Source organism: Palaemon carinicauda, chromosome 18 (genome assembly GCF_036898095.1).
Source record: "Palaemon carinicauda isolate YSFRI2023 chromosome 18, ASM3689809v2, whole genome shotgun sequence".
NCBI lineage: Eukaryota > Metazoa > Arthropoda > Malacostraca > Decapoda > Palaemonidae > Palaemon > Palaemon carinicauda.
In genome coordinates this window covers 6,788,959-6,811,723 of record NC_090742.1, presented here as the reverse complement: position 1 = coordinate 6,811,723, position 22,765 = coordinate 6,788,959, and the positions used below count along the sequence as shown (strand labels likewise).

Below are 22,765 nucleotides of genomic sequence, written 5' to 3'. Positions count from 1 at the left end.
TTACGTCACATTTATAAACTGCCTTCAAAACTGGCACTGTAGTAATAGGAAATTATGCATGCATGTTTTACATATATCATGTACATTATGTTTCTGATCTCTAATAAAATTTAAGTCAAAACGAGTGTTTCACTGAGAGTTAACCTATGGGTAATAAAAACAAGGGATACTTTAAAGTTTAAAATTTTAAACAGATTAAACGTCATCCAATATATTTTCATTGGCAGCTACAATTCTTTACCTTAAAGGCTGGCCCTGTCCAAATCGGTTTAAAAACGATACATATATATATATATATATATATATATATATATATATATATATATATATATATATATATATATATATATATATATATATATATATATATATATATACATACATACATATATATATATATATATATATATATATATTATATATATATATATATATATATATATATATATATATATATATATATATATATATATATATATACATATATATACATATACATTTAGAAGAAAAGGGATATTTTTGACAAGCATTTCCATGAGAGAAGAGAAAAATTTGTTAGACCACAGGAGAATAGACAAGGAACAACAGAATAAGATGAGAGAAAAATAGTTTGTGAGAAAGTGTACTGGTAGATTTGAGGATGAAAGCAATTAGGCAATTAGGAGGTGAGTAGTGGTAGAACTGCAAGTGAGAGTCTGTTAATTACGATGGTGATCGTATAGTTAAGTAACTGATCATGTTTTGTAAAATATGTCTGGATGATGTGGGCCTATTTTAACAGGTGAGAGGAATACTTGCACCATTGTATAAATAGAAAGGGGATAAAAATGATTGGAAAAATTATAGAAATTACATTATTTAGTATATTAGGTTGTGGTAGCCTATTGGAAACTTCCCTGTCTGGCGATCTGTTGGACTAGAGCCTACTTAAGCTAGATTTTTTCTTGTAGTTATTGTGCTTCTGAGCCTCCTTCACTATGATTCTAGCCGTCGGACTGCACAGACATGTTCATGACACTGTATAGGTGGCCTGAAAATGTTCACTTGTCATTAACTGTGGGACGCTTGTTCCCGGAATCGACGACGACTGAAGTCCTTGAAATAGGGATAAATTTCTTGAACGAGAGCACTCATCTCACAGGATTCTTGTGTTAGTGAGTAACATGTCTCACAGCACATGAGCATGTATGATACGCCTGCTTGTCAGGTCTTCGGAGAGCGTATTATAATAGTCCCTCCTACAAGTAGAAGAAAACGGTATCGAAATGCGTAAGTTTTCTTCACTGAAGAAGAAGGATACTTTGTTATTTTGAACGTTTGATAGGTTTCATAGTATTATCGTTTATTGTTTATGCTGAGCGCCCACAACCTTAAGAAGGAACAGGCGTAATGTTAGTATGCACTGTCTTCCGCGTGTCCAGGGGAAAAAAGAGATCCAAGAGTTGTTAATGGGCACCATAACGGGTATAAGAATGTGGTACCTGGTGTTCCTCAGGGTAGTATCCTTGCCCCATTATTCTGCATGCTACACACACATGATACGTGGGTTGCCAAGTTGCCATAGAAAACAAATTTGTTGCATATGCATATGGTGCTACTCTATTTGCATCAATTCCATCTCCTTAATGTAAACATGGGCGTTGAATTCTTTAATAAAGACCTAAAATTAGTGCATGGTGTAAATTATGGGGCATGCAGTTGAACCCTAACTAGTCAAAGTATGATGGCAGGTAGGTCGAGGACACTGGCTCCTCGACATTCGGATCTCAGCATTGACAATTTTTCTTTAACTGCATAACTTTTAAAGTTTTAGGTCTGATTCTTGATAGCAGGTTTACTTTTGTGAAACAGTTTGTGTCATACTCAAACTGCACAGAAATTGGCTTATTGTTAGTCTTTTGAGAATTTTAGTGATAAATTTATTCTGAAATGTTTAGGATCTTAAATCCTCCCTTTCAGTTCAAATTTAAGACCTCATATACCAGGTTAGTGATTTGAAGAACACAATTGCTACCATCGAGGAAAGGGTGACTGCTGCGTTTGAGGATAAACTTCGTCACCACCAGGAAGAAGTTGAGAGAATTTTAAGTGAAAAAGACAAAATTATTGCCGATCTCACGAATAGAGTTGCGTCATTGGAGTCCAGACCTAACTTAACAAAGGAGATGGAAGTTCTCGAGGAGAAGATAGACGAGACCGAGGCCCAAATGATCTGCAATGATCTGGTTCTGTCTGGTCCTGCTTTGCCTGCTCCCCAGCCGAATGAAGATACAAGGAGATTTGGCCGGGATCTCTTAGAGAAGTGCTTACAGAAGAAATTTCCCGACCACTACATCCTTGAAGGAAGAAGGATTGGCAAGAGAGGAATCGATGTGTCACCACTTAGCAACAACATTTTGCTGAAAGTGATGTCACGGGCTGTAAAGTCAGACATGAGACATTCCTGTTTGCAACATAAAAATGATACTGCAAAAGGACTTTTCATAAACGAATCTCTGACTCGGAAACGCGATAGCCTTTACTACGAACTTCGGCAAGTGAAAAGACAACAACTGAACGGTCTCTTCTTGCATACGCGTGATGGTGTCATCAGAGTTAAAACATCTCGATCGGGTAACACCTTCGCCATCCGAACCCGCAAGGACCTGGACCTGTTTTATAATAGTACTGGCCTTAGTGCCCCTGAGTGAATTTCAAAATGAGTTCTGTACATTATTTTGCAGCTGCTTATTAGTCAACTCATTAGTTTTTCCATTTATTTGATTCTTTTGATTCGAATTTTAAATTGTTTTCTTCGTATTACTTAATTAAATATTCTTTTAATTATTTAGATTGCCTTAAATTATTTATATTACATTCATCACCATTATCATAAATTTATTATTTGTATCCTTTCACAATAGCAGTTTTTACTTATTTTTTTTCTCTGTCTTTCATAATGATTCTCATTTTATACAGTCGTAAATATTTCATTATTATAAGCCTAAAGTTTAATTTCAATTCCCTTCTAATTATCTGTTCATATTATTTAATATTTCCCATTTATAAATTTTGTTAATTTTATGAATGCTAATCCTGTCAATCATGCTGATCCTGATGAGAACTTTGTAGATTTTGTGAATACAGTCGATCTATTTTCCTGTAAATATTATACCATTGATACTTTTAATGATTCTCTCCCTGATCATATGCGTCAATGCCTTTCGCTAATAAGCCTTAACATTAGAAGTTTTAAGAAAAATCACGACGAATTTATTGGTTATTTGAAAAATTGCAATCATGAATTTGACATTATAGTGCTAACTGAAACTTGGGCTAAGCAAGAAACACATTGCATGAATTCACTTCCAGGGTATAATGCTTTTCATAATTATCGTGAGGGCCGGAGGGGTGGTGGTGTGAGCATTTTTGTTAAAGATTCACTTTTGTTTAAACCTCTCGATGAGTTAAGCATATCTACAGATAATTTTGAAAGTGCCGGGGCAACAGTTTCTGTTCCCAATTCCTCTCATTCTACTATTATCTTAGGTATATACAGGCGTCCAGGAGGTGACGAAAATATGTTTTTCAACTCGCTAGAGGCGGTACTAAGAAGTCCAGGTATCTCTTCTGGGAATACTGTTGTCACAGGGGATTTTAACATCTGCCTAATGAGGGAAGGGGAAAGCGAGACCACACGGAGACTGATCAACACAATGTGGTCCTTCGAATACCGACCATCAATAACTAGGCCTACCAGGATCGGGTCAAATGACTCTCTTTCCTGTATTGATCACATTTGGGCCAATAATAACCTCGTTAGTAACTCTGGGATATTTTTAACTGATATCACTGATCATTTCCCAATTTTCTGTAGCCTTTTATTGCCTGCACTAAGCAGCATGAATGACAAAATAAGAATTCAATTTAGAGACATGAGCCAAATTAATGATAGAAAATTTACAGAACTACTCCGGGGTAGAGACTGGTCAGCCGAATATGGTCACGCCTCCTTAAATCCTCACGTAGGTGTATCCTCTTTCAGTGACAAGATTGACAGTTTCTTCAATGAGTGTTTTCCCCTAAAAACAAAATTTGTTAGTGTTAAAAGACTAATGAATAGGTGGATTTCCAAAGGACTTCTTAAATCAATTAATATTAAACATAATCTGTACCGAAGAATGAAATTGGGTAATTATAGTAGCCAACAGTACAACAACTATTGTAATCTATTATGTACATTAACACGCAAGGCAAAGAAAAACTATTTTGAGAGTACTTTTGACCAATTCCGTAGAGATGCCAAAAAACTTGGGACTTAATCAACTCGTCACTAAGGCTGGGCAGAAAAAAAAGAGTAGCTCACTCAGAAAACTGATTCGAAACAGGGAAACCATTACTAACACTAAACAAATTGCAAATGCTTTTAATCTTCATTTCTCTACAATAGGCGTTACTCTAAGGGATGCTTTACCTCAAAATATTAACTTAGATTTCCGTACCTATTTGCCTCCCTCAAATCAGCAGTCTATTTTTTTTAGCCCTTCATCTCCATTGGAAGTGATGAACATTATAAAAAAACTGTAAAACAAAAAAGCAAATATTCATTCTCCTCCTACAAGATTATATAAAAACAATGCTAACCTACTTGCCTTTCCTATATCTATGCTATTCAACCGTTGTTTAGATGCTGGTATTTATCCTGACATTTTGAAAATTGCTTGTGTGACTGTGTTACACAAATCTGGTGACATATCAGATGTTAATAACTATAGACTAATTAGCTGCCTTCCTTTGTTGAATAAAATATTTGAAAAACTATTGTATAGTCGACTTTACTCTTTCTTCAATAGTTGTAACATCTTCTCTACGTGTCAGTATGGTTTCTTACGAGGCGTAAGTACTAGTGATGCCGTTCAAGACCTTCTTGAAAATATCTATAATGCAATGAATAAAAATGAATACCTTGGTGCGGTTTTTTTGGATTTGAGCAAAGCCTTTGATACTGTGTCTCATGATATATTACTTCAAAAGCTGGAACATTATGGTATACGAGGCAATGCACTACTCTTACTCCAATCCTACCTAACAAATCGAAAACAATTTGTCACGCTCGATGGTCATCTTTCAGAGATTATGGATGTCAAAATAGGTGTTCCTCAGGGATCAGTCTTAGGACCGTTATTTTTCCTCATCTATATTAATGATTTGCCTCGTTCAGTTGGCAGATTAAACTCCATACTTTTTGCCGATGACACCACGCTCCATCTTTGTCATAAAAATATTTATTCTCTTTGTAATTCTTTAACTGCTAACTTAAATAATGTTAAAAATTGGTTACTATCGAATAAATTGACCCTAAATGAGAGAAAAACATATTTCATAATATTTTCTTTGCGCAAAGTTCCCGGTAACATAAGAGTTGCAATAGGAAATCACACTCTTGACCAGAAGTCCAGCGTAAAATTTTTAGGAGTAATGTTTGACAATAAATTAACCTTCAGTAAGCATGTGGATATGATAGGCAATAAAATTTCCAAAGTTACAGGTATCATATATAGGCTAAAGGATTATTTCCCGCTATATATATTAAAACAACTCTACCACTCTTTGATATCTCATCTAAATTACTGCATTACAGCGTGGGGGAGTTGCAGTAGAAACGTCCTGTAACCGCTAATCGTTATGCAAAAAAAAAAAAAAAACTGGTGAGAATATTAACTTCTAGTGATTATTTAGCTCATACATCACCTCTATTCCGGTCTCTCTCGATTCTGAAGTTGGACACCTACAAACTCTCCTTAATGAATTTGATGTTTCAAACACTTTCGCTGCATAAATAACCATCCATTAGACAAAAAATAATTCAGGTATAATCAGCACACCAATATGGAACACGAGACTCTAACTTAACTCTTCCCTTCGTACGTGTAAAGAAATGTGAACAGTTTTATCTTTATCAGGGAGTTAAACAATGGAATACTCTGCCTGCTTATCTTAGACATTGCTTAGCATTCGATCTTTTAAAAAATCATATACTAATCTGTTATTATCTGTGTACTAAGTTTTTTAATAGACATTTCTTCATGACCTAACTATTAATGCACACTATAATGTTCTTAATTCTTATATTGTTTATTGCTTGTATACATTTGCAATTCTAGCATTTCTACCATATCAATGTTTAAATTCAAAATTTGCACTGTTTATTATTCCGCCCTTCTTTATTATATGAATATACATTTCCATTTATTTTTAGGCTAAAAATCTCACTTATATGTGTATATGTGTATGTATATGTAGCCTATGTGTATATGTATGCATATGTATATACTTGTGTATATGTATGTGTACATTTAGTTTATCTATATCAATATTTACTTTTTATAATTTTTTTTAATTGATGATATTTTAATTGTATTATTGCCCGAAGAGCTCTGCTCCACATGGGCTTGGACCGAGTCTTTTTTTGTAAATATTTTGTATGTAAATATGTTTTTGTCCAATAAACATTATCATTATTAATAGATGCGAGCAATCGTATCTATACCAAGGTATTAAACTTTGGAATACTCTGCCCGCTTATCTAAAGGCACTGCTTAGCGTTTCGATCTTTTAAGAAATCATATACAAATCTCCTGTTATCTGGGTATTAAGCTTTATTAATAAATATTTATACTTGCCTACCTAACCACAACGCAAGTATGTTTCATTGTTTAGAATATTTTTTATTTGTAAAACTAGTTTTTTTACTGAGTTTTTTGCTTAATATCTACAATTTTTCAATGTATATACCATTAGCTTTCATATACCATCCTTCTTTATCATATAAATTTGCATTTCCATTTGTTTTAGGCTAAGATTCTCATTTATATGTATCTATTTGTATACATATGATTATGTATATGTATGCGTACATTTTGTATACCTATATCCATATTTACTTTATTTTTTTTTTTTTTACTTAATTGATGATATTATTTTAGTTGTATTATTGCCCGAAGAGCTCTGCTCCACATGGGCTTGGACTGAGTCTTTTTTTCTTTTTGTAAATCTTTGAATGTAAATATTTTTTGTCCAATAAACATTATTATTATTATTATTATTATTAAATTCTTTAATTCTGAATTGTTTCGACACTAGTATTATTCACCTATCTGGTTTTCAGCTGCTGAATCCCATTCTTTGCATTCAGATCTTCCAGGACTATACTATTCTGTTCATTTTAATAGGTATGCAGTTAATCCTAATACTCATGCCTTCTTCAACATCGGGGAGTATTCTGGAAGTTTTATTCCCGCTGTGACCAAGTTGTGAAATGGTTTTCCTAATCAGGTAGTTGGATCGATGGAACTTCTACTTTTTCAACTAGGGTTGTAGCTTAGCTTGTAATAACAATAATTTTCCATGAAGGTTGAAAAGTCGGTGAGTTCCCAACTACCGATACTCGTCACTCCCCACCTTCTTTGGTTAACTCTTCAGAGGGCAAGCTTCCAAGACAGTGACTCCTCCTACTTCCCTTAGAAAAACAGGGATACCTCCCCTTGAGGGCAAGCCCATGTCTTCAGTTTTGGAAATCACGGACATTGAGCTTGCTCTGAATTTCAGATGAGACGTTACCTAGTACGCCATTGTCCTCATCATCTCCCTTGAACTCTGACTCCTATTACAAAAACTTTGTTTCCAAATTCGTTGCGTATTCCTCTGGCAGCTTTTTGAGCTATAACCCAGTTGAGCGTTCTATTTTTTTGGCTTCTAAACCAGAAAAGAGCACTCCTGTATCTCTCCGAGAGATCTCATTACAAACCTCCATGAGGCACCCAAGGTTAAACAGCGCTACCAACAAGCAAGCCTTTCAGTAGATGTATGCTATAGCAGAGAGCGTGAACCTCACGAGAAGCGAGGCTACACCTGCAAGTGAACACCCTACAGGATCACAAAACATGAAAGCAAGGCAATCACAAGCAAGGGACCCTCAGTCACAAGTGTGTGATCTTTGAGAGTATGTACCCTTCAATGATATTCATCTTCCACTACAAGACACAACACCTTGAAGTTCTCTATGAGAGCAAAGCATAAAAGTGAACTGCTCTGTTGGACGACCGGCCAGTTCATTTTCCAAAGGTTCTGATAGACAAGGAGCACAAACTCAAGCGATTCATCTAGTCACGAGAAGAAAGTCATTACTTAAAAAAATTAAAGGGCACCTCTTTCAGTGACAAAATTGACAGTTTCTTCAATGAGTGTTTTCCCCTGAAAACAAAATTTGTTAGTGTTAAAAGATTGATGAATAGGTGGCTTTCCAAAGGACTTCTTAAATCAATTAATATTAAACATAATCTGTACCGAAGAATGAAATTGGGTAATTATAGTAGCCAACAGTACAATAACTATTGTAATCTGTTATGTACATTAATACGCAAGGCAAAGAAAAACTATTTTGAGAGTACTTTTGACCAACTCCGTAGAGATGCCAAAAAATCTTGGGACTTGATCAACTCGTCACTAAGGCCGGGCAGAAAAAAGAGTAGCTCACTCAGAAAACTGATTCGAAACGGGGAAACCATTACTGAACTGACACTAAACAAATTGCAAATGCTTTTAATCTTCATTTCTCTACAATAGGCGTTACTCTAAGGGATGCTTTACCTCAAAATATTAACTTAGATTTCCGTACCTATTTGCCTCCCTCAAATCAGCAGTCTATTTTTTTTACCCCTTCATCTCCATTGGAAGTGATGAACATTATAAAAAAACTGAAAAACAAAAAAGCAAATATTCATTCTCCTCCTACAAGATTATATAAGAACAATGCTAACCTACTTGCCTTTCCTATATCTATGCTTTTCAACCGTTGTTTAGATGCTGGTATTTATCCTGACATTTTGAAAATTGCATGTGTGACTGTGTTACACAAATCCGGTGATATATCAGATGTTAATAACTATAGACCAATTAGCTGCCTTCCTTTGTTGAATAAAATATTTGAAAAACTATTGTATAGTCGACTTTACTCTTTCTTCAATAGTTGTAACATTTTCTCTACGTGTCAGTATGGTTTCTTACGAGGCGTAAGTACTAGTGATGCCGTTCATGACCTCCTTGAAAATATCTATAATGCAATGAATAAAAATGAATACCTTGGTGCGGTTTTTTTGGATTTGAGCAAAGCCTTTGATACTGTGTCTCATGATATACTACTTCAAAAGCTGGAACATTATGGTATACGAGGCAATGCACTACTCTTACTCCAATCCTACCTGACAAATCGAAAACAATTTGTCACGCTCGATGGTCATCTTTCAGAGACTATGGATGTCAAAATAGGTGTCCCTCAGGGATCAGTCTTAGGACCGTTATTTTTCCTCATCTATATTAATGATTTGCCTCGTTCAGTTGGCAGATTAAACTCCATACTTTTTGCCGATGACACCACGCTCCATCTTTGTCATAAAAATATTTATTCTCTTTGTAATTCTTTAACTGCTAACTTAAATAATGTTAAAAATTGGTTACTATCGAATAAATTGACCCTAAATGAGAGAAAAACATATTTCATAATATTTTCTTTGCGCAAAGTTCCCGGTAACATAAGAGTTGCAATAGGAAATCACACTCTTGACCAGAAATCCAGTGGAAAATTTTTAGGAGTAATGTTTGACAATAAATTAACCTTCAGTAAGCATGTGGATATGATAGGCAATAAAATTTCCAAAGTTATAGGTATCATATATAGGCTGAAGGATTATTTCCCGCTATATATATTAAAACAACTCTACCACTCTTTAGTATCTCCTCATCTAAATTACTGAATTACAGCGTGGGGGAGTTGCAGTAGAAACGTCCTGCAACCGCTAATCATTATGCAAAAAAAACTGGTGAGAATAATAACTTCGAGTGATTATTTAGCTCATACATCACCTCTATTCCGGTCTCTCTCGATTCTGAAGTTGGAGGATACCTACAAACTCTCCTTAATGAATTTGATGTTTCAAACCCTTTCGCTGCATAAATATCCATCCATTAGACAAAAAATAATTCAGGTACAATCAGCACACCAATATGGAACAAGAGACTCTAACTTAACTCTTCCCTTCGTACGTGTAAAGAAATGTGAACAGTTTTATCTCTATCAGGGAGTTAAACAATGGAATACTCTGCCTGCTTATCTTAAGGCATTGCTTAGCATTCGATCTTTTAAAAAATCATATACTAATGTTATTATCTGTGTACTAAGTTTTATTAGTAGACATTTCTTCATGAACTAACCATTAATGCAATAATGTTCTTAATTCTTATATCCTTTATTGCTTGTATACATTTGTAAGTCTAGCATTTCTACCATATCAATGTTTAAATTCAAAATTTGTACTATTTATTATTCCGACCTTCTTTATCATACTTTATTATACGAATATACTGTACATTTCCATTTATTTTTAGGCTAAAAATCTCATTTATGTGTCTATGTGTACATGTGTATGTATATGTACATATGTGTGTATATGTATTTGTATGTGTATGCATATGTATATTCTTATGTATATATATATGAGTACATTTAGTTTATCGATATCAATATTTATTTTTTATAAATTTTTTTTAATTGATGATATTATTTTATTGTATTATTGCCCGAAGAGCTCTGCTCCACATGGGCTTGGACCGAATCTTTTTTTGTAAATATTTTGTATGTATATATGTTTTTGTCCAATAAACATTATTATTATTATTATTATTACTTTAGAGACTCATGATCAGATATATCCTCTGAAGAGGGCAAGACTTGTCTTCCCTGAAACTTCCCATAAAGCTAACTCAGTGGGTCCCGATGAGATGAGACCGTTGGAGTCTACCTCTACTAAGCCTGAAGGAGTCTTCTTTCCTGATGGTCTTATGACTAATATTAACAACTTGGGAACTGCTCAGTGGGTACACTCCTCGAAGTTAATGCCTCCTGTCTTTTCAAAGCAAAGGCAATATTGTGACACAAGAGACTAATCCTTCCCTTAAACAGCAAGGTAGCGACCTTAACCGGGGGGATGTTGGCAGAAAGGCTTGCACAACTATCACTTTTCTCAGCCTCGGAGGCCATATATATAGAGGAATTGGTAATGTGTTTTGCAGGCTATCTCTTGGTTAAAAGACAGGTCTGGTACACTCCCATATTTGCAGTATATCAGAATCTGGTGGATTTTAAGATACGAACGCGTAGTTGCTATGTGGGGAAAAAGTCAGGCCTCCTTCAAAAGAGCCGTCACCTTCAGACAACCTACTAAATGTAACCTGACCCACAGGAAAGTACCTGTAAGACAAGGGCAGACATATGAAAACTTTGTTTAAAAAATAGACTGACCTCTTTCGGGGTGGCAAACCATGCTACCACCTGTGGGGATGTCTATCGAGCTCGTGAATGTGTGGAAATTCCACACGGCAGAACTTTGTACGGTGGAGATTTTGTGCATTAGATACAACCTCCAATTCACCAACTCTCTCACTCCAATGCCTACGAGCCCTTCATCTTTGAGAAGATCCTTCAAAGACCTACTTCTTTGGGAGGAGGTCAAATAAATATCAAGACAAGAAAATGGTCAGAGGTCTACGGACTCGTCTCCAGGGTTCTACAGCAATCTGTTCCTGGTTCAAAAGTCATCAGGAGGATGAGACCAGTTATCAACCGGTCTCATGTTCAAAATGGAGACCCCAGGCCTGTTGAAAAAGAAAAAACACTAAACTACTGGACTTCTTACCGTCATTGTACTTGAAAAACACGTATTTTACTTTGACATTCCAGTTCACCGGAAGTCAAGAAAGCATGTATATGGATTGCCCACCAAACGAAGTTCCAGTGTCGGGTTCTATGCTTTGGACTTTGCAAAGCACCTCTAGTGTTCACATTGGTTTCAACCTGTGATCATGTGATGGGAAGAAGACTTATACTCTACAGGGTCCTTCTTGAATATTGTCAGGACCTGGGGTGCAGGATAAATCTTGAGAAGTCCATTCTCACCCCACGTCAGAACCTCACTCACTTGAGGATGAGTATAGACATGCTCCTAGTAAGAGTCTTCACATCACAAACCAGATTAGAAAGGTTGAACGTTTCAACACCCCTCCGGACACAGACATCCTTTACAGCAAAGAAATGGTAGAGACAGCTTGGGCATTTGTCTTCACTGGAATGTCCATTTTGTCTCATAAGTAAAGTTATTGACAGTCATCATCACGACCCATCTTTCAAGTGTATCTTAAAGTGCGAATATGGCCACATGCAATACCCAGACCTAAGTCGTACTACAGAAGTTCTAAGAGCGCCGATTGGCGTCTTAGGAGGAAAACTTCTCCACTAGATGGGTTTTTTTCTTCTGTACCTGCAGGACGAGAAACTTCTCTCAATCTTGGCAGTTAAAGGCAAAGTCTTCAGACTAAGTAGTATAGTAGACCTCTCTTCTTCATGGGAATTATCAGTTTTTACGTATCTTGAACTATCTTGTCACATTGGGAAATCAAAAGCCCGTTTAAAATGTAACCCTCAGACAGGGATCTCATAAAAGAGAGTTTCTATTAGCTTTAGCTTCGACCAAATGTGGGAGAGCAGCACGGTTGATCATACTTAGCGTCATTCCTGGTGGTAGAGACAGATTTTGTTCTCAAATTTGTGGTAAAACCAGAAAAACTCGTCCCACAGATACGAAAGAAAAACCCCTCGAGTGGAGAAGTGTTTCTCCTAAAACTCCAATTAACGAAGATTGCCCCCTCTAGGTTTGAATCCTTTTCAGTATTGTTAGTGAAGATGACAGATAACCCTGATGACTTGCTTGTGTCCTTCAAGGGCAGCGAGGCTCTACATAAACAAAATCATGTAGGACAAACTTTTAGAAGCAAAGAACAAAATCTCCAGAAATACCGTTCCTTTCAGCTTTGCTAAGTCATCAGTACTGTAGAGCCAACAGAGAACAATGGCCTTGACCTTAGCCCCTACTAGAGCTCATGAAGTCAAGAGCAATTGGTATAGCTTTGGCCTTCAGAAAGTGTCATTCAGTTTCCTATGTTGAAGACAGGCATCTAGATGAGATACCCTTCACAGCACACTATTTTCGGGACTGTGCCCATAGGTTGCTAGATACATTCTCCAAAGGATTTGTGCTAGTTGCCCAACAGGTGGTGTAGCAGACCTCACTCATTCTAGGACATAAAAGCTTTGTGTCTACGATAGCATCTACACCTTTGATGTTTAAGAGACTGGCCTTCTTCCTTATCTTGGGATCAGCTGGCGAAATGTTATGGAGCTGGAACGGATTTAAATACTTTCAAGGGGTTGTAGCCCGGTTTAGGCAAACCACCTTATATTAGCTTTTAACAGGAACACAGTTCCCCAAGAAGAAGGGTTTTTGTATGAAAAACTGGAGTCAGACAGTTGATTGTCCATGGGGGACACAGATTCTTTTCTCTGCTTTCCTTACCAGAATAAGCATCATGCTTCTGGGGTGGGTAGCCAGCCAGTCGGCAAGTGGGACTTCATCCTTAGGATGATCCCTTCAAAAGACAGCAGTTTGTATTTGTCTAGGAACTGACAAATTAAAATTTAAGAGGTAATTTTCCTAACTTTACAAACCCCAAGTCATTTAGGTTTCACTTCTCGCCAGAATCAGAATGGAACACTGTTAGATCCAGACCATCATTGGATTCTGGGTGCAAGTTGCCAGATCATCAATAATTCTTCACTGGCTGTAGGAAACTTTACAAGAATCTTACCTCAACTAACGGACTTTGGTCTGTATAGATAGGAAAAAATACAATAATACTTTCAATTGTGATATTTAAAAGACCCCTACACAACCTTCACACTAAATAACATATTCTATTTAGTTTTTTTTTTTAATTAAATTAGTTTCCATAATGCAAATGGTATCTATAAACAGTATTGTACATTTAAATACAGGAGGGAAAGTGTGACCCATTACCTAGTTCAAATTCCAGGGCACTTAATATTGACTTGACCTTTGAATCTCAAGATATCAGTGAAACATGAAAATTTCCCCATATATGCTTCTCTCTTTTGTGTAAAAAAAAGAAAGAAAAAAAATAACTTAGATTTCATTAAATATTCAAAATGAAATGAGTAGAGCAATACTGTACATAACCACATCTACTAGAACCTAAACCCTTGGGAAAACATAAGACTAAAACAATGCATTGTACTGTGAGAGCCTTTATTGATGTTAAGCTGACACTTTACTCTGCAATGGTTACTTCAACATCAACATCAGGTTCAATGCTAATGCTGGTGATCTGTTTCACCACTTCAGAAGGAGAGTGTAAATCAATCACACGCTTGTGGATTCTCATCTGGAAGCGATCCCAGGTCTTTGAACCTTCACCACAAGGTGTCTTACGGGTGGTGATGCGGAGTGTCTTGGTTGGCATGCGGACTGGACCCTTGACCTTCAGCTGCTTGCTCTTGGCTTCTCGGACAAGGTCAGAGCACACTGAAAACATAGGGAAGAATTAGGTCATAATGTATAGTAAAAGAACAGCAGAAAATAATATGAAGTTAATAACACAGATTATCACCTATACTATACAGTATATATATAATAGTAGTTTGCATGTTGATTCTTAAAACAAATCATTAACTAAAGAATCCAGTACAAATATTTCCATTACATTTCTAAGACGTTCAAGACTGTAACAGTGAAATACAATCCCAAGATTGCTAAATATGGAAGTCATACAATGAAGAAGATACATTGTTCTCTAAGTTTTCACTACTTATCTCTCCAAACACAAATGGGCAATGTGGAAATGTCATCAGAGGAGGAGGGAGGGGATCAAGGCCCCATGGTCAGTAATAAAGGAACAGAGCACAAAATGGGCAGACTGGAACAATTTAGTAGAAAAATATCCAGAAAAGTCAGTAGAAAGCAAAGCGGACAGTTATGTAATGATAATGTAAAGATTAATTTAACAAAAACCTTAAAACAGACGCAGAAATTTTCCTCTATTAGTTTTGAGTTAAAGCGGCCTCCAGTGAATGGTGCATAAGAGAGAGGAAGGCCCATTAACTCAAAACGTAACATTAAAAAACAGACAGTATAAAATTGCATAGACAAGTTGTATAACAGTAAGTAAACATAGCAATTCAGTGAACAAGGCCTTTACTCATAATTGTGAAGTATATAGCAGCAATTTGAAGAATACAAAAGGCTTGACTAACAGACTTTACAAAATACAAAAACAGAGATTCACATCTGGAGAACATGGTGAAGATATTAGCCAAAAAAATATGGCATAGAGAAAAGGAGCTGATGGTGAAAAATGCAGGGTCTGGGCCCGAGATACGCTAAAGTTACTAACAATACAGTAAAAGCATTAGCAGCCAAGTGGGAGGTCTGATGAAAACCTAAATGGAACTTGGAAATGCAAATGACCTGAGAGAGAATATCTTTCACATCCCAGCAATGAAAACAGGTCTAAACTTCCTTATATTGACGACAATTCCCTATACATCAAATCTATGTGGTTACTAAATAGGAGCATGTCATATTCCCAGTACCATCCCCAGTTGAAATAGTGGGCATGGGTTGCAATGGAAATACATTGATATAGGCATCGAATATAAAATAAAACCACTATGACTGAACAATCAGTCAAGTGGCCGATGAAATGCCAAAGTTTTCCATTAGAGTAACATCTTCCAAGATAAATCGCCCAAGAACTCTTTCATAATTTGGTGATCAAACATCTTTTTCCAAGAGATCAAACTTGAAAGACTTTATATGGACCCAAGCCAAAACGAAGACAACTGCCAGTTTAATAAAGTTCAAACATGCAAAACCTGTTACCTTTCTCACTTCATTTATTAGTATATTTGTTTTTTTTATATAGAATGAAAAAAGTGGACGTGTTTACAGAGGACAAATGGATCCTGATCCTAGTCGAGTGATGTGGAAATTACTCAACCATCTACAAGCTATTCTTGTCTTTGGTTATTTTATGCAGAATACTGCAATTTAATATTGTAAACTTGGTGTAAAAACTAAAATTGAATCACAACAGGAGCATTTCTGAGAGGGGGAACCACTTGAGGGAAAATTTATTTGACGTTCAAACACTAGTTTTGGAACCAATTTACTAATTTAACCAACTTTAAGTCAAAGATTCAAACCTAAATCAGGTACCTTGGAAGTACAGACCACTGGTGAAAAAACATCTTCCACAACACAAAAAAAGCCACGGTGGAAAACTCGACCAAACTATAATGATGACTATTACTTATACATACTGTACAGCAAATTAAAATATGGTTACTATGGAAGTACCATCTCCAGAGAAAGTAGTGGGCATGTTGCAAAGGAACTATATTGATATGGGCATCGAATAAAATATAAAACCACAATGACTGAACAATCGGTAAAGTGGCGGATGAAATTATAGGGTTTCCCATTACGGTAATATCACAATATCAAAACACACAAGAACTTTAATTTATTCCTTAGATCAAACATGAAAGAGCTTATATAGACCAGGACAAAGGCATCTAGTGGTTTACAAAAAGTTCAACCCAACAAAACTTTTAACTTCTTCACTCCTATTTTTTCTTTCTTTCTACTTTTGCTTATCGAAATGGCAAATGAGGGGATCTTGATTCTAGCTTATTGATAGGGGAAATAATCACAAATATTCTACAAAATTATAGGCTATTCTTGTTTTTAGTATATTTTCTATGTAGAGTACTGTAACTTAACCCCTTTACCCCCAAAAGGACGTACTGGTACGTTTCACAAAACTCATCCCTTTACCCCCATGGACATACCGGTACGTCCTTGCAAAAAAAATGCTATTTAAAATTATTTTTTTTTAGTATTTTTGTCAATTTTTTGAGAAAATTCAGGCATTTTCCAAGAGAACGAGACCAACCTGACCTCTCTATGACAAAAATTAAGGCTGTTAGAGCAATTTAAAAAAAATAATACTGCAAAATGTGCTTGAAAAAAAAAAAATAACCCGTGGGGGTTAAGGATTGGAAATTTCCAAATACCCTGGGGGTAAAAGGGTTAATATTGTAAACTTGTGCAAAATCATAGGGTATTCTTGTTTCTAGTACAGTATATTTTTACACAAGGTACTGTATTTTAATATAGTAAACTTGTGTAAAACTAGCCCTTGGGTAATGAACAAAATAATTATTGTCTTTCATTCCCAGAGGGAATATGGATTCAGTATTTGAACTTTCTTGGAACCAATTAAGTTTGATTTTAAAGGTACTCCTGTATTACTATGAATAATTTCCCATATTTTACACAATCTTTAAATGTTGCTATGGTCTCCAGCATTAGTTAGATTTCCAACCTTTTCAACAGACTTGACATGGCTGGAAGAAATAAGAAGTGCAATCCTTGAGCCTAGATGAGGATGATAATTCCTGGTGCATCAAAGGGATAAGAAGGGCTATTCACCCATACATAAAGAATGGTGAGGAACACTTTAGCCAACAAAATACTATAGCCAGGATAAAAGGAGTTTTGATACCAACAAGTATCTCTCTAGGAAAGATGAAAAAAAAAAGAAAGGTTTTGTAAATTAAGAGGAAGTTAGTAAAAGTAAGAGGAAGTTAGTAAAAGTAATAAAGTGTACCCCTGAAATCAAACTTTATAAGTTCTAAAACTGGTGTTTGTCAAGTCAGTTTTCCCTCCTAAGAAAGATTGGATTTTTTTTTAATCTTGCCTTGACATATATTTGTCGGTATCAAGTAGCAGCATAGCAGTAAGTTTCGGCTGAAAACCTTGAAAATACAATACAGTATAATAACCTAGAAAGAAAATCTTCCACAATACACTCCCAAAAGCCAGTGGACAACTGACCTGACCTATAATGATGAAGGATTTTTTCTTTAAAGACAAATACATATGGACAGGTACTTATGTAAGTAAATCTCATTTATATGTACCTATGTGTATGTATATGTACTTGTGTGTGTATATGTATATACTTATGTATATGTATGTGTACATTTAGTTTACCTATATCAATATTTACTTTTTATAAAAAAATTTTCTAATTGATATTATTTTATTTGTATTATTGCCCGAAGAGCTTTGCTCCACATGGGCTTGGACCGAGTCTTTTTTTTTTTTTTTTTTTTGGTAAATATTTGTATGCAAATATGTTTTTAGTCCAATAAACATTTTTATTATTATTATGTCATATTCCCAGTACCATCCCCAGTTGAAATGGTGGACATGGGTTGCAATGGAAATATATTGATCTAGGCATCGAATAAAATATAAAACCACAATGAATGAATTATCACTCCAGTGGCCGATGAAATGCCCAAGTTTCCTATTATTATTTGTAAGACAATGTAGGCAAATAGGGTCATGGTCAAAGATCCTTACCCTTTTCAAGTGACTTGACGTTGCTGGAGGTGAGGGTGATACGGATACGGTGGATGGGTGCCCCATCCTCCATCATACCCGCCTTCATGTCACTTTTGTCAGCGTAGGCAGCCATTCTGAAAGAAAAAGGCAGCTGTAATCTTTTCCACCATACTGCATAAAAAGAAAAAAGAAAGAAAGAAAAAAATATAAAAAACTATAATAAAAGTTAAAAATACAGGGATTTAACCTAGCGTAGCCAAATTAGGGTGTATGTATGATAGCGACCACCTGTATGTATTATTATGACTAACTTAGAATAGAGCAGTGTAAGGGGGGTCGAAGGGGACGTTAGCTCCCCCCTCCCCCGTTAGGTTAGGGAGGAGAGTTTAGGTTAATTAATGTTCATTTTTAAACAACACATGAGGAACTGGCTGCTGTTATACAAAAGCTCCATCAAATTATTTCAAATTTAATATCCTTTAATACAAATCCAGATTCTGAAGCATCACATGCAATATATGACCCCACACTTTCATCCCTTCTTAAAGTGTCCTACCAAACTAGGTTTTGTTGACATATATGCGCTAAACTCTTAGCAGTCGCTTTAATCAAGTGACACACCACTGTCCATTTGATAGAGATAGCATGTTGATAAAGCATCAAATTAAGTTTCGTCAACTTTTGAATTGCATAAGTAGTACTTCATCTGTAAAATTTTGTGTCCAGGTGTATCTCACTAATCATGTAATAGCCCTCAAAAGTAAATGTCATTTTCTCATAAAACAGGAGTTTTCCTGTAGGAAAATCGCAATTTTTATTGGAAAGTTTTGCTATGTCCGGAACTATAATAAAACCTCTTAATTATGTATTGTATAATAGCTTTAGTTGGTCCTCACAGCTTAAGTGGATAATCTACGGTAGGTTAATAGAAATTGCAAAATGAAACTGTGTAGTGTCAATTGTTAGGCTAGCCGATGAGCAAGAAACCACATTTAAAACTTCAAATAATGAAATTCATAGTCCATTTATCTTGTTCTAGAAGTTCCTAGTTCATATATCTTGTTCTAGAAGTTCTAGTTATTCTAATTAGTGCTACATTATCACATTTCTAGCTCTAAAATTATAAACTAACCCTCGAAGGTAACAACTAGTAATTCAAGTTAGCCTGACAAAATCAGTAGCCTACAGTAGGATGCCAGTAATAGGACTATTCACAGAAGTTACTAGGCAATTTCCCATTGTTTGTGATGCGGTCAGGAAACTGGCTGCCCCATGGCCTATTTCAGATCAATTTTGCAATGTAGATGTCAATGTCATGATTAATAGTTTGTAGAAGGGCAGACACACCCAACAAATAAATCCCCAACTGGGAGGTGTCATCATCAACTTAGGCAATGTGGTGGGGGGGGGGGGGGGGGGGGAGTTAAGTTGGCCACACATCTAGGATTGCCTTTTATTTACAAAACGCATGAGGAACTCGCCGCTGATATACAAAGGCGTCTTTTCACGATCAAAGCTACCGTACGAAGAAGTTTGTTATATTAGCAAGTTTTATTTACGGTTTTTCTCAGAACCACATTCTCCCTATGTACAAAAAGTTTGCCTCTCACACACTAATTGATTGGTACAACTTCTGTTGCGACGTGTGTGCGGACATCTTGGTGATGGACAGTAAAAAAAATTGGCGAACCAGGACATATCGAGATAGAAGAGAGTAAATTCAGAAAAAGAAAATATAATGTTGACAGCAAGGTCGATGGCAAATGGGTGTTCGGCGGGATTGACTGGGAAACACGTGAGACTTTTTTCAGGGTTGTCGAGGATCGTTCGGAAAAGACATTGCTCCTGATATTATTAGAGTGCGTCCATCCCGAAACTACAATAATTTCGGACTGTTGGAAGGCCTATAATAATATTAAGGATCAATTTCTTCAACACAAAACTGTTAATCATAGCATTAACTTTGTGAGTCCGAGAGATCCCAGTGTGCACACCAATACCATCGAATCACAGTGGCAAGTACTAGAAAGATCTGTACTACCGAAATTCGGTACTCTGAAACATTTATATGAAAGCTACTTTGCGATGTATATAATTCAAAAACGTTATTTGATCGGTAAGGGGTGTAGACTGAAGGCATTCCTGGAATTAGTTAAACGTGTTTATCAGCTCGATACCCACGATTCTGATTCCGAAAGTCCTGGTCCGTCCCAACACCCGTCCCCTCCACAACGTAGTGTAACAAACCATCCACAAAAAAAGGTGTCCCACCACCCTACATCTCCTAAAAGTGCCCCTCTAACGTACCCTCCCCAAAAGAAGAAGTTGTCTCTCGGCAAAAAGGCAATACCAGTTGAAGACTCGGACTTCAGTGACTTTGAATAAGTAGGGGGCCGTTGTAGAGGTTACGAATAAACCCGCAAGCTGAACAAGAAATAATGTAAGTACAACCCTCTCCGTTTCTGGTTTGTGTGATCGCGGCCACATGTATGCATGATGTCAGCCGATTAAGAATATGCTTGTGTGTATGAGTGATAGCAGCCACATGCATGTATGATGATTTCCGTTTAAGAAAAGGCAAGTGTAAGGGGGGTCGCAGGAGGCGGTAGCCCCCCACCTTTAGGTGTTTAAGATTAATAATACGGCTATGCACAGGGGGTCGCAGGGGGACACTAGCCCCCCCCGTTAAGGAGAGACACGTGTTGTAGGTAAGGTTAAGTGGGCCCATTCAAGTTAGGCAGTGTTCTATTCTAGAGTTTTGGCAGAACATTTTTTTGTAGAACAACGGCCACGTCTTACGAAGGGTTAGAAAACAGGAAGAAATTCCCGTTTTCTATGTCCGCGGGAGGACCTGGCCGCTGATCTACAAAGGCTCCTATACATTTACTCATGAGTCAAGGGCACATATCATGAGTACAAAACATTCAATCTTTAGCTGAAGTAAGTTAGGATAGACAAGTTCATCGGTAGTTGACCTACCATAACAAAATCCATGGATTTCTGCCAGAAACCATCATTAAATACGTCCAATACACCTATAATTACATTATACTTTAGATTCTTTAAAGCTGTGAAACGAATGTTTTAGAATAAAAATTTACCCTTCACCTCTGAGGCCACGCAGACCTGTGTCCATCATTGTACAAAAGCCTGTTATTAAAACTATACCATCTCGGTATCTATTCGCAACAGAAATAAAGCTTTCCAAATAAAACCCATTTTTCTTTTCAGGAAATCCTTTCCCGCCTTAACCTATAATGCAGTTATCGTCTCTATTACTATTAAAACTTTATTAGAATTAATTTCACCATTCAAAGTTGCACAGTAACTTCCATCTGTGGTGGCAAACCTACAAAAACCGTGCTCATCTCAAATAAAAAAAGAAAAAAGTTATTTCCTAATTTATATGTTTATTCCATTAAATTCAATATCTAGCCATTGCTTCACTAAACCAATACCAGTGGTTACTTTACACTGTATTCAAAATAATACATATTACATCAATAGAGGTGTTCCACTGACGTTCCGACGTAAAGGAATCTTACAAAATTAAACAAAAAGGTTTCCTCATGCCATAAAATTATATTAACTACTCATTTCAAATTTCCAATAACTCCACTACATGTCCAATAAAATAAATACTACATATTATAACAAGAGACGTGTGTAATTGACGTTCCTAAAAAGCTTGGTGTGGACCACGTGCGAGCCCTGGGACCATGGTAAACATGACAAGAGATGATGTCAATTTTAACCGTTACCTTATATATAAAAAAAACTAAGAACACGCACACACATTCAATATATATTCTAAAACCTCTTCCAATAGAATAAGCACTTACTTAATTAATTCCGGTCGAGATAATTCTCAAAGAAACCAGCGCTGAACCGGAAAGCGTGTGTTTACTATTCCAGCAAAATGCAAGAGAACTTAAGGAAGAAGAATTGAATAGTCAACTGAGTATTATAAATTTGTGTAAATAAAGTTCAAATAATTAAATAGGATGTCTCTGTGTGTCAAAATTATATATATATCTCTATTTATTATATAAGAATAAACCCTTATGTACTAGAACATTATATTATTATTATAAAACAATATCATCATGTCCGTATTTTGTAAAGTTCAAATAATTGATTAGGATGTATCTGTGTGTCAAGACTATATATTATATATTTATTATATAAGAATAAACCCTTATGTACTATAATATTATATTATTATCATAAAACAATATCATCATGTCCAAGTGTTTTGTAAAAGTGTTCGCTTGACTTTAAGGAGGGGTTTCTTGATGACGTCACTGGCAAAGATAGTAAACACTAGTTGTGAAATTGAAGAATTATATACATGTTTTTCAATGAGATACAACCCACAGCACTCAACGTTAATTCATCTGCAGTTG

General features: G+C 35.9%; 1 protein-coding gene across 1 annotated transcript; it reads right to left on the bottom strand.

Annotated features, from left to right (window-relative positions):
• Positions 1–14,175: 14,175 nt before the first annotated feature.
• On the bottom strand, positions 14,176–22,334 carry LOC137657595 (small ribosomal subunit protein uS10-like). The gene is made up of 3 exons (XM_068391947.1): positions 22,202–22,334; positions 18,378–18,493; positions 14,176–14,468 (listed from the first exon to the last, which is right to left on the bottom strand). The coding sequence occupies exons 2-3, from the start codon at positions 18,490–18,492 to the stop codon at positions 14,215–14,217; spliced, it is 369 nt and encodes a 122-aa protein (XP_068248048.1). The 5' UTR covers position 18,493; positions 22,202–22,334; the 3' UTR covers positions 14,176–14,214.
• Positions 22,335–22,765: the final 431 nt, after the last annotated feature.

Coding starts and splice junctions, on each gene's coding strand:
- LOC137657595 (XM_068391947.1), bottom strand. CDS start 18,492: ATGGCTGCCTACGCTGACAAAAGTGACATGAAGGCGGGTATGATGGAG. Junction 14,469..18,377: donor CGTCAAGTCACTTGAAAAGG/GTAAGGATCTTT, acceptor CTATGTTTTCAG/TGTGCTCTGACCTTGTCCGA.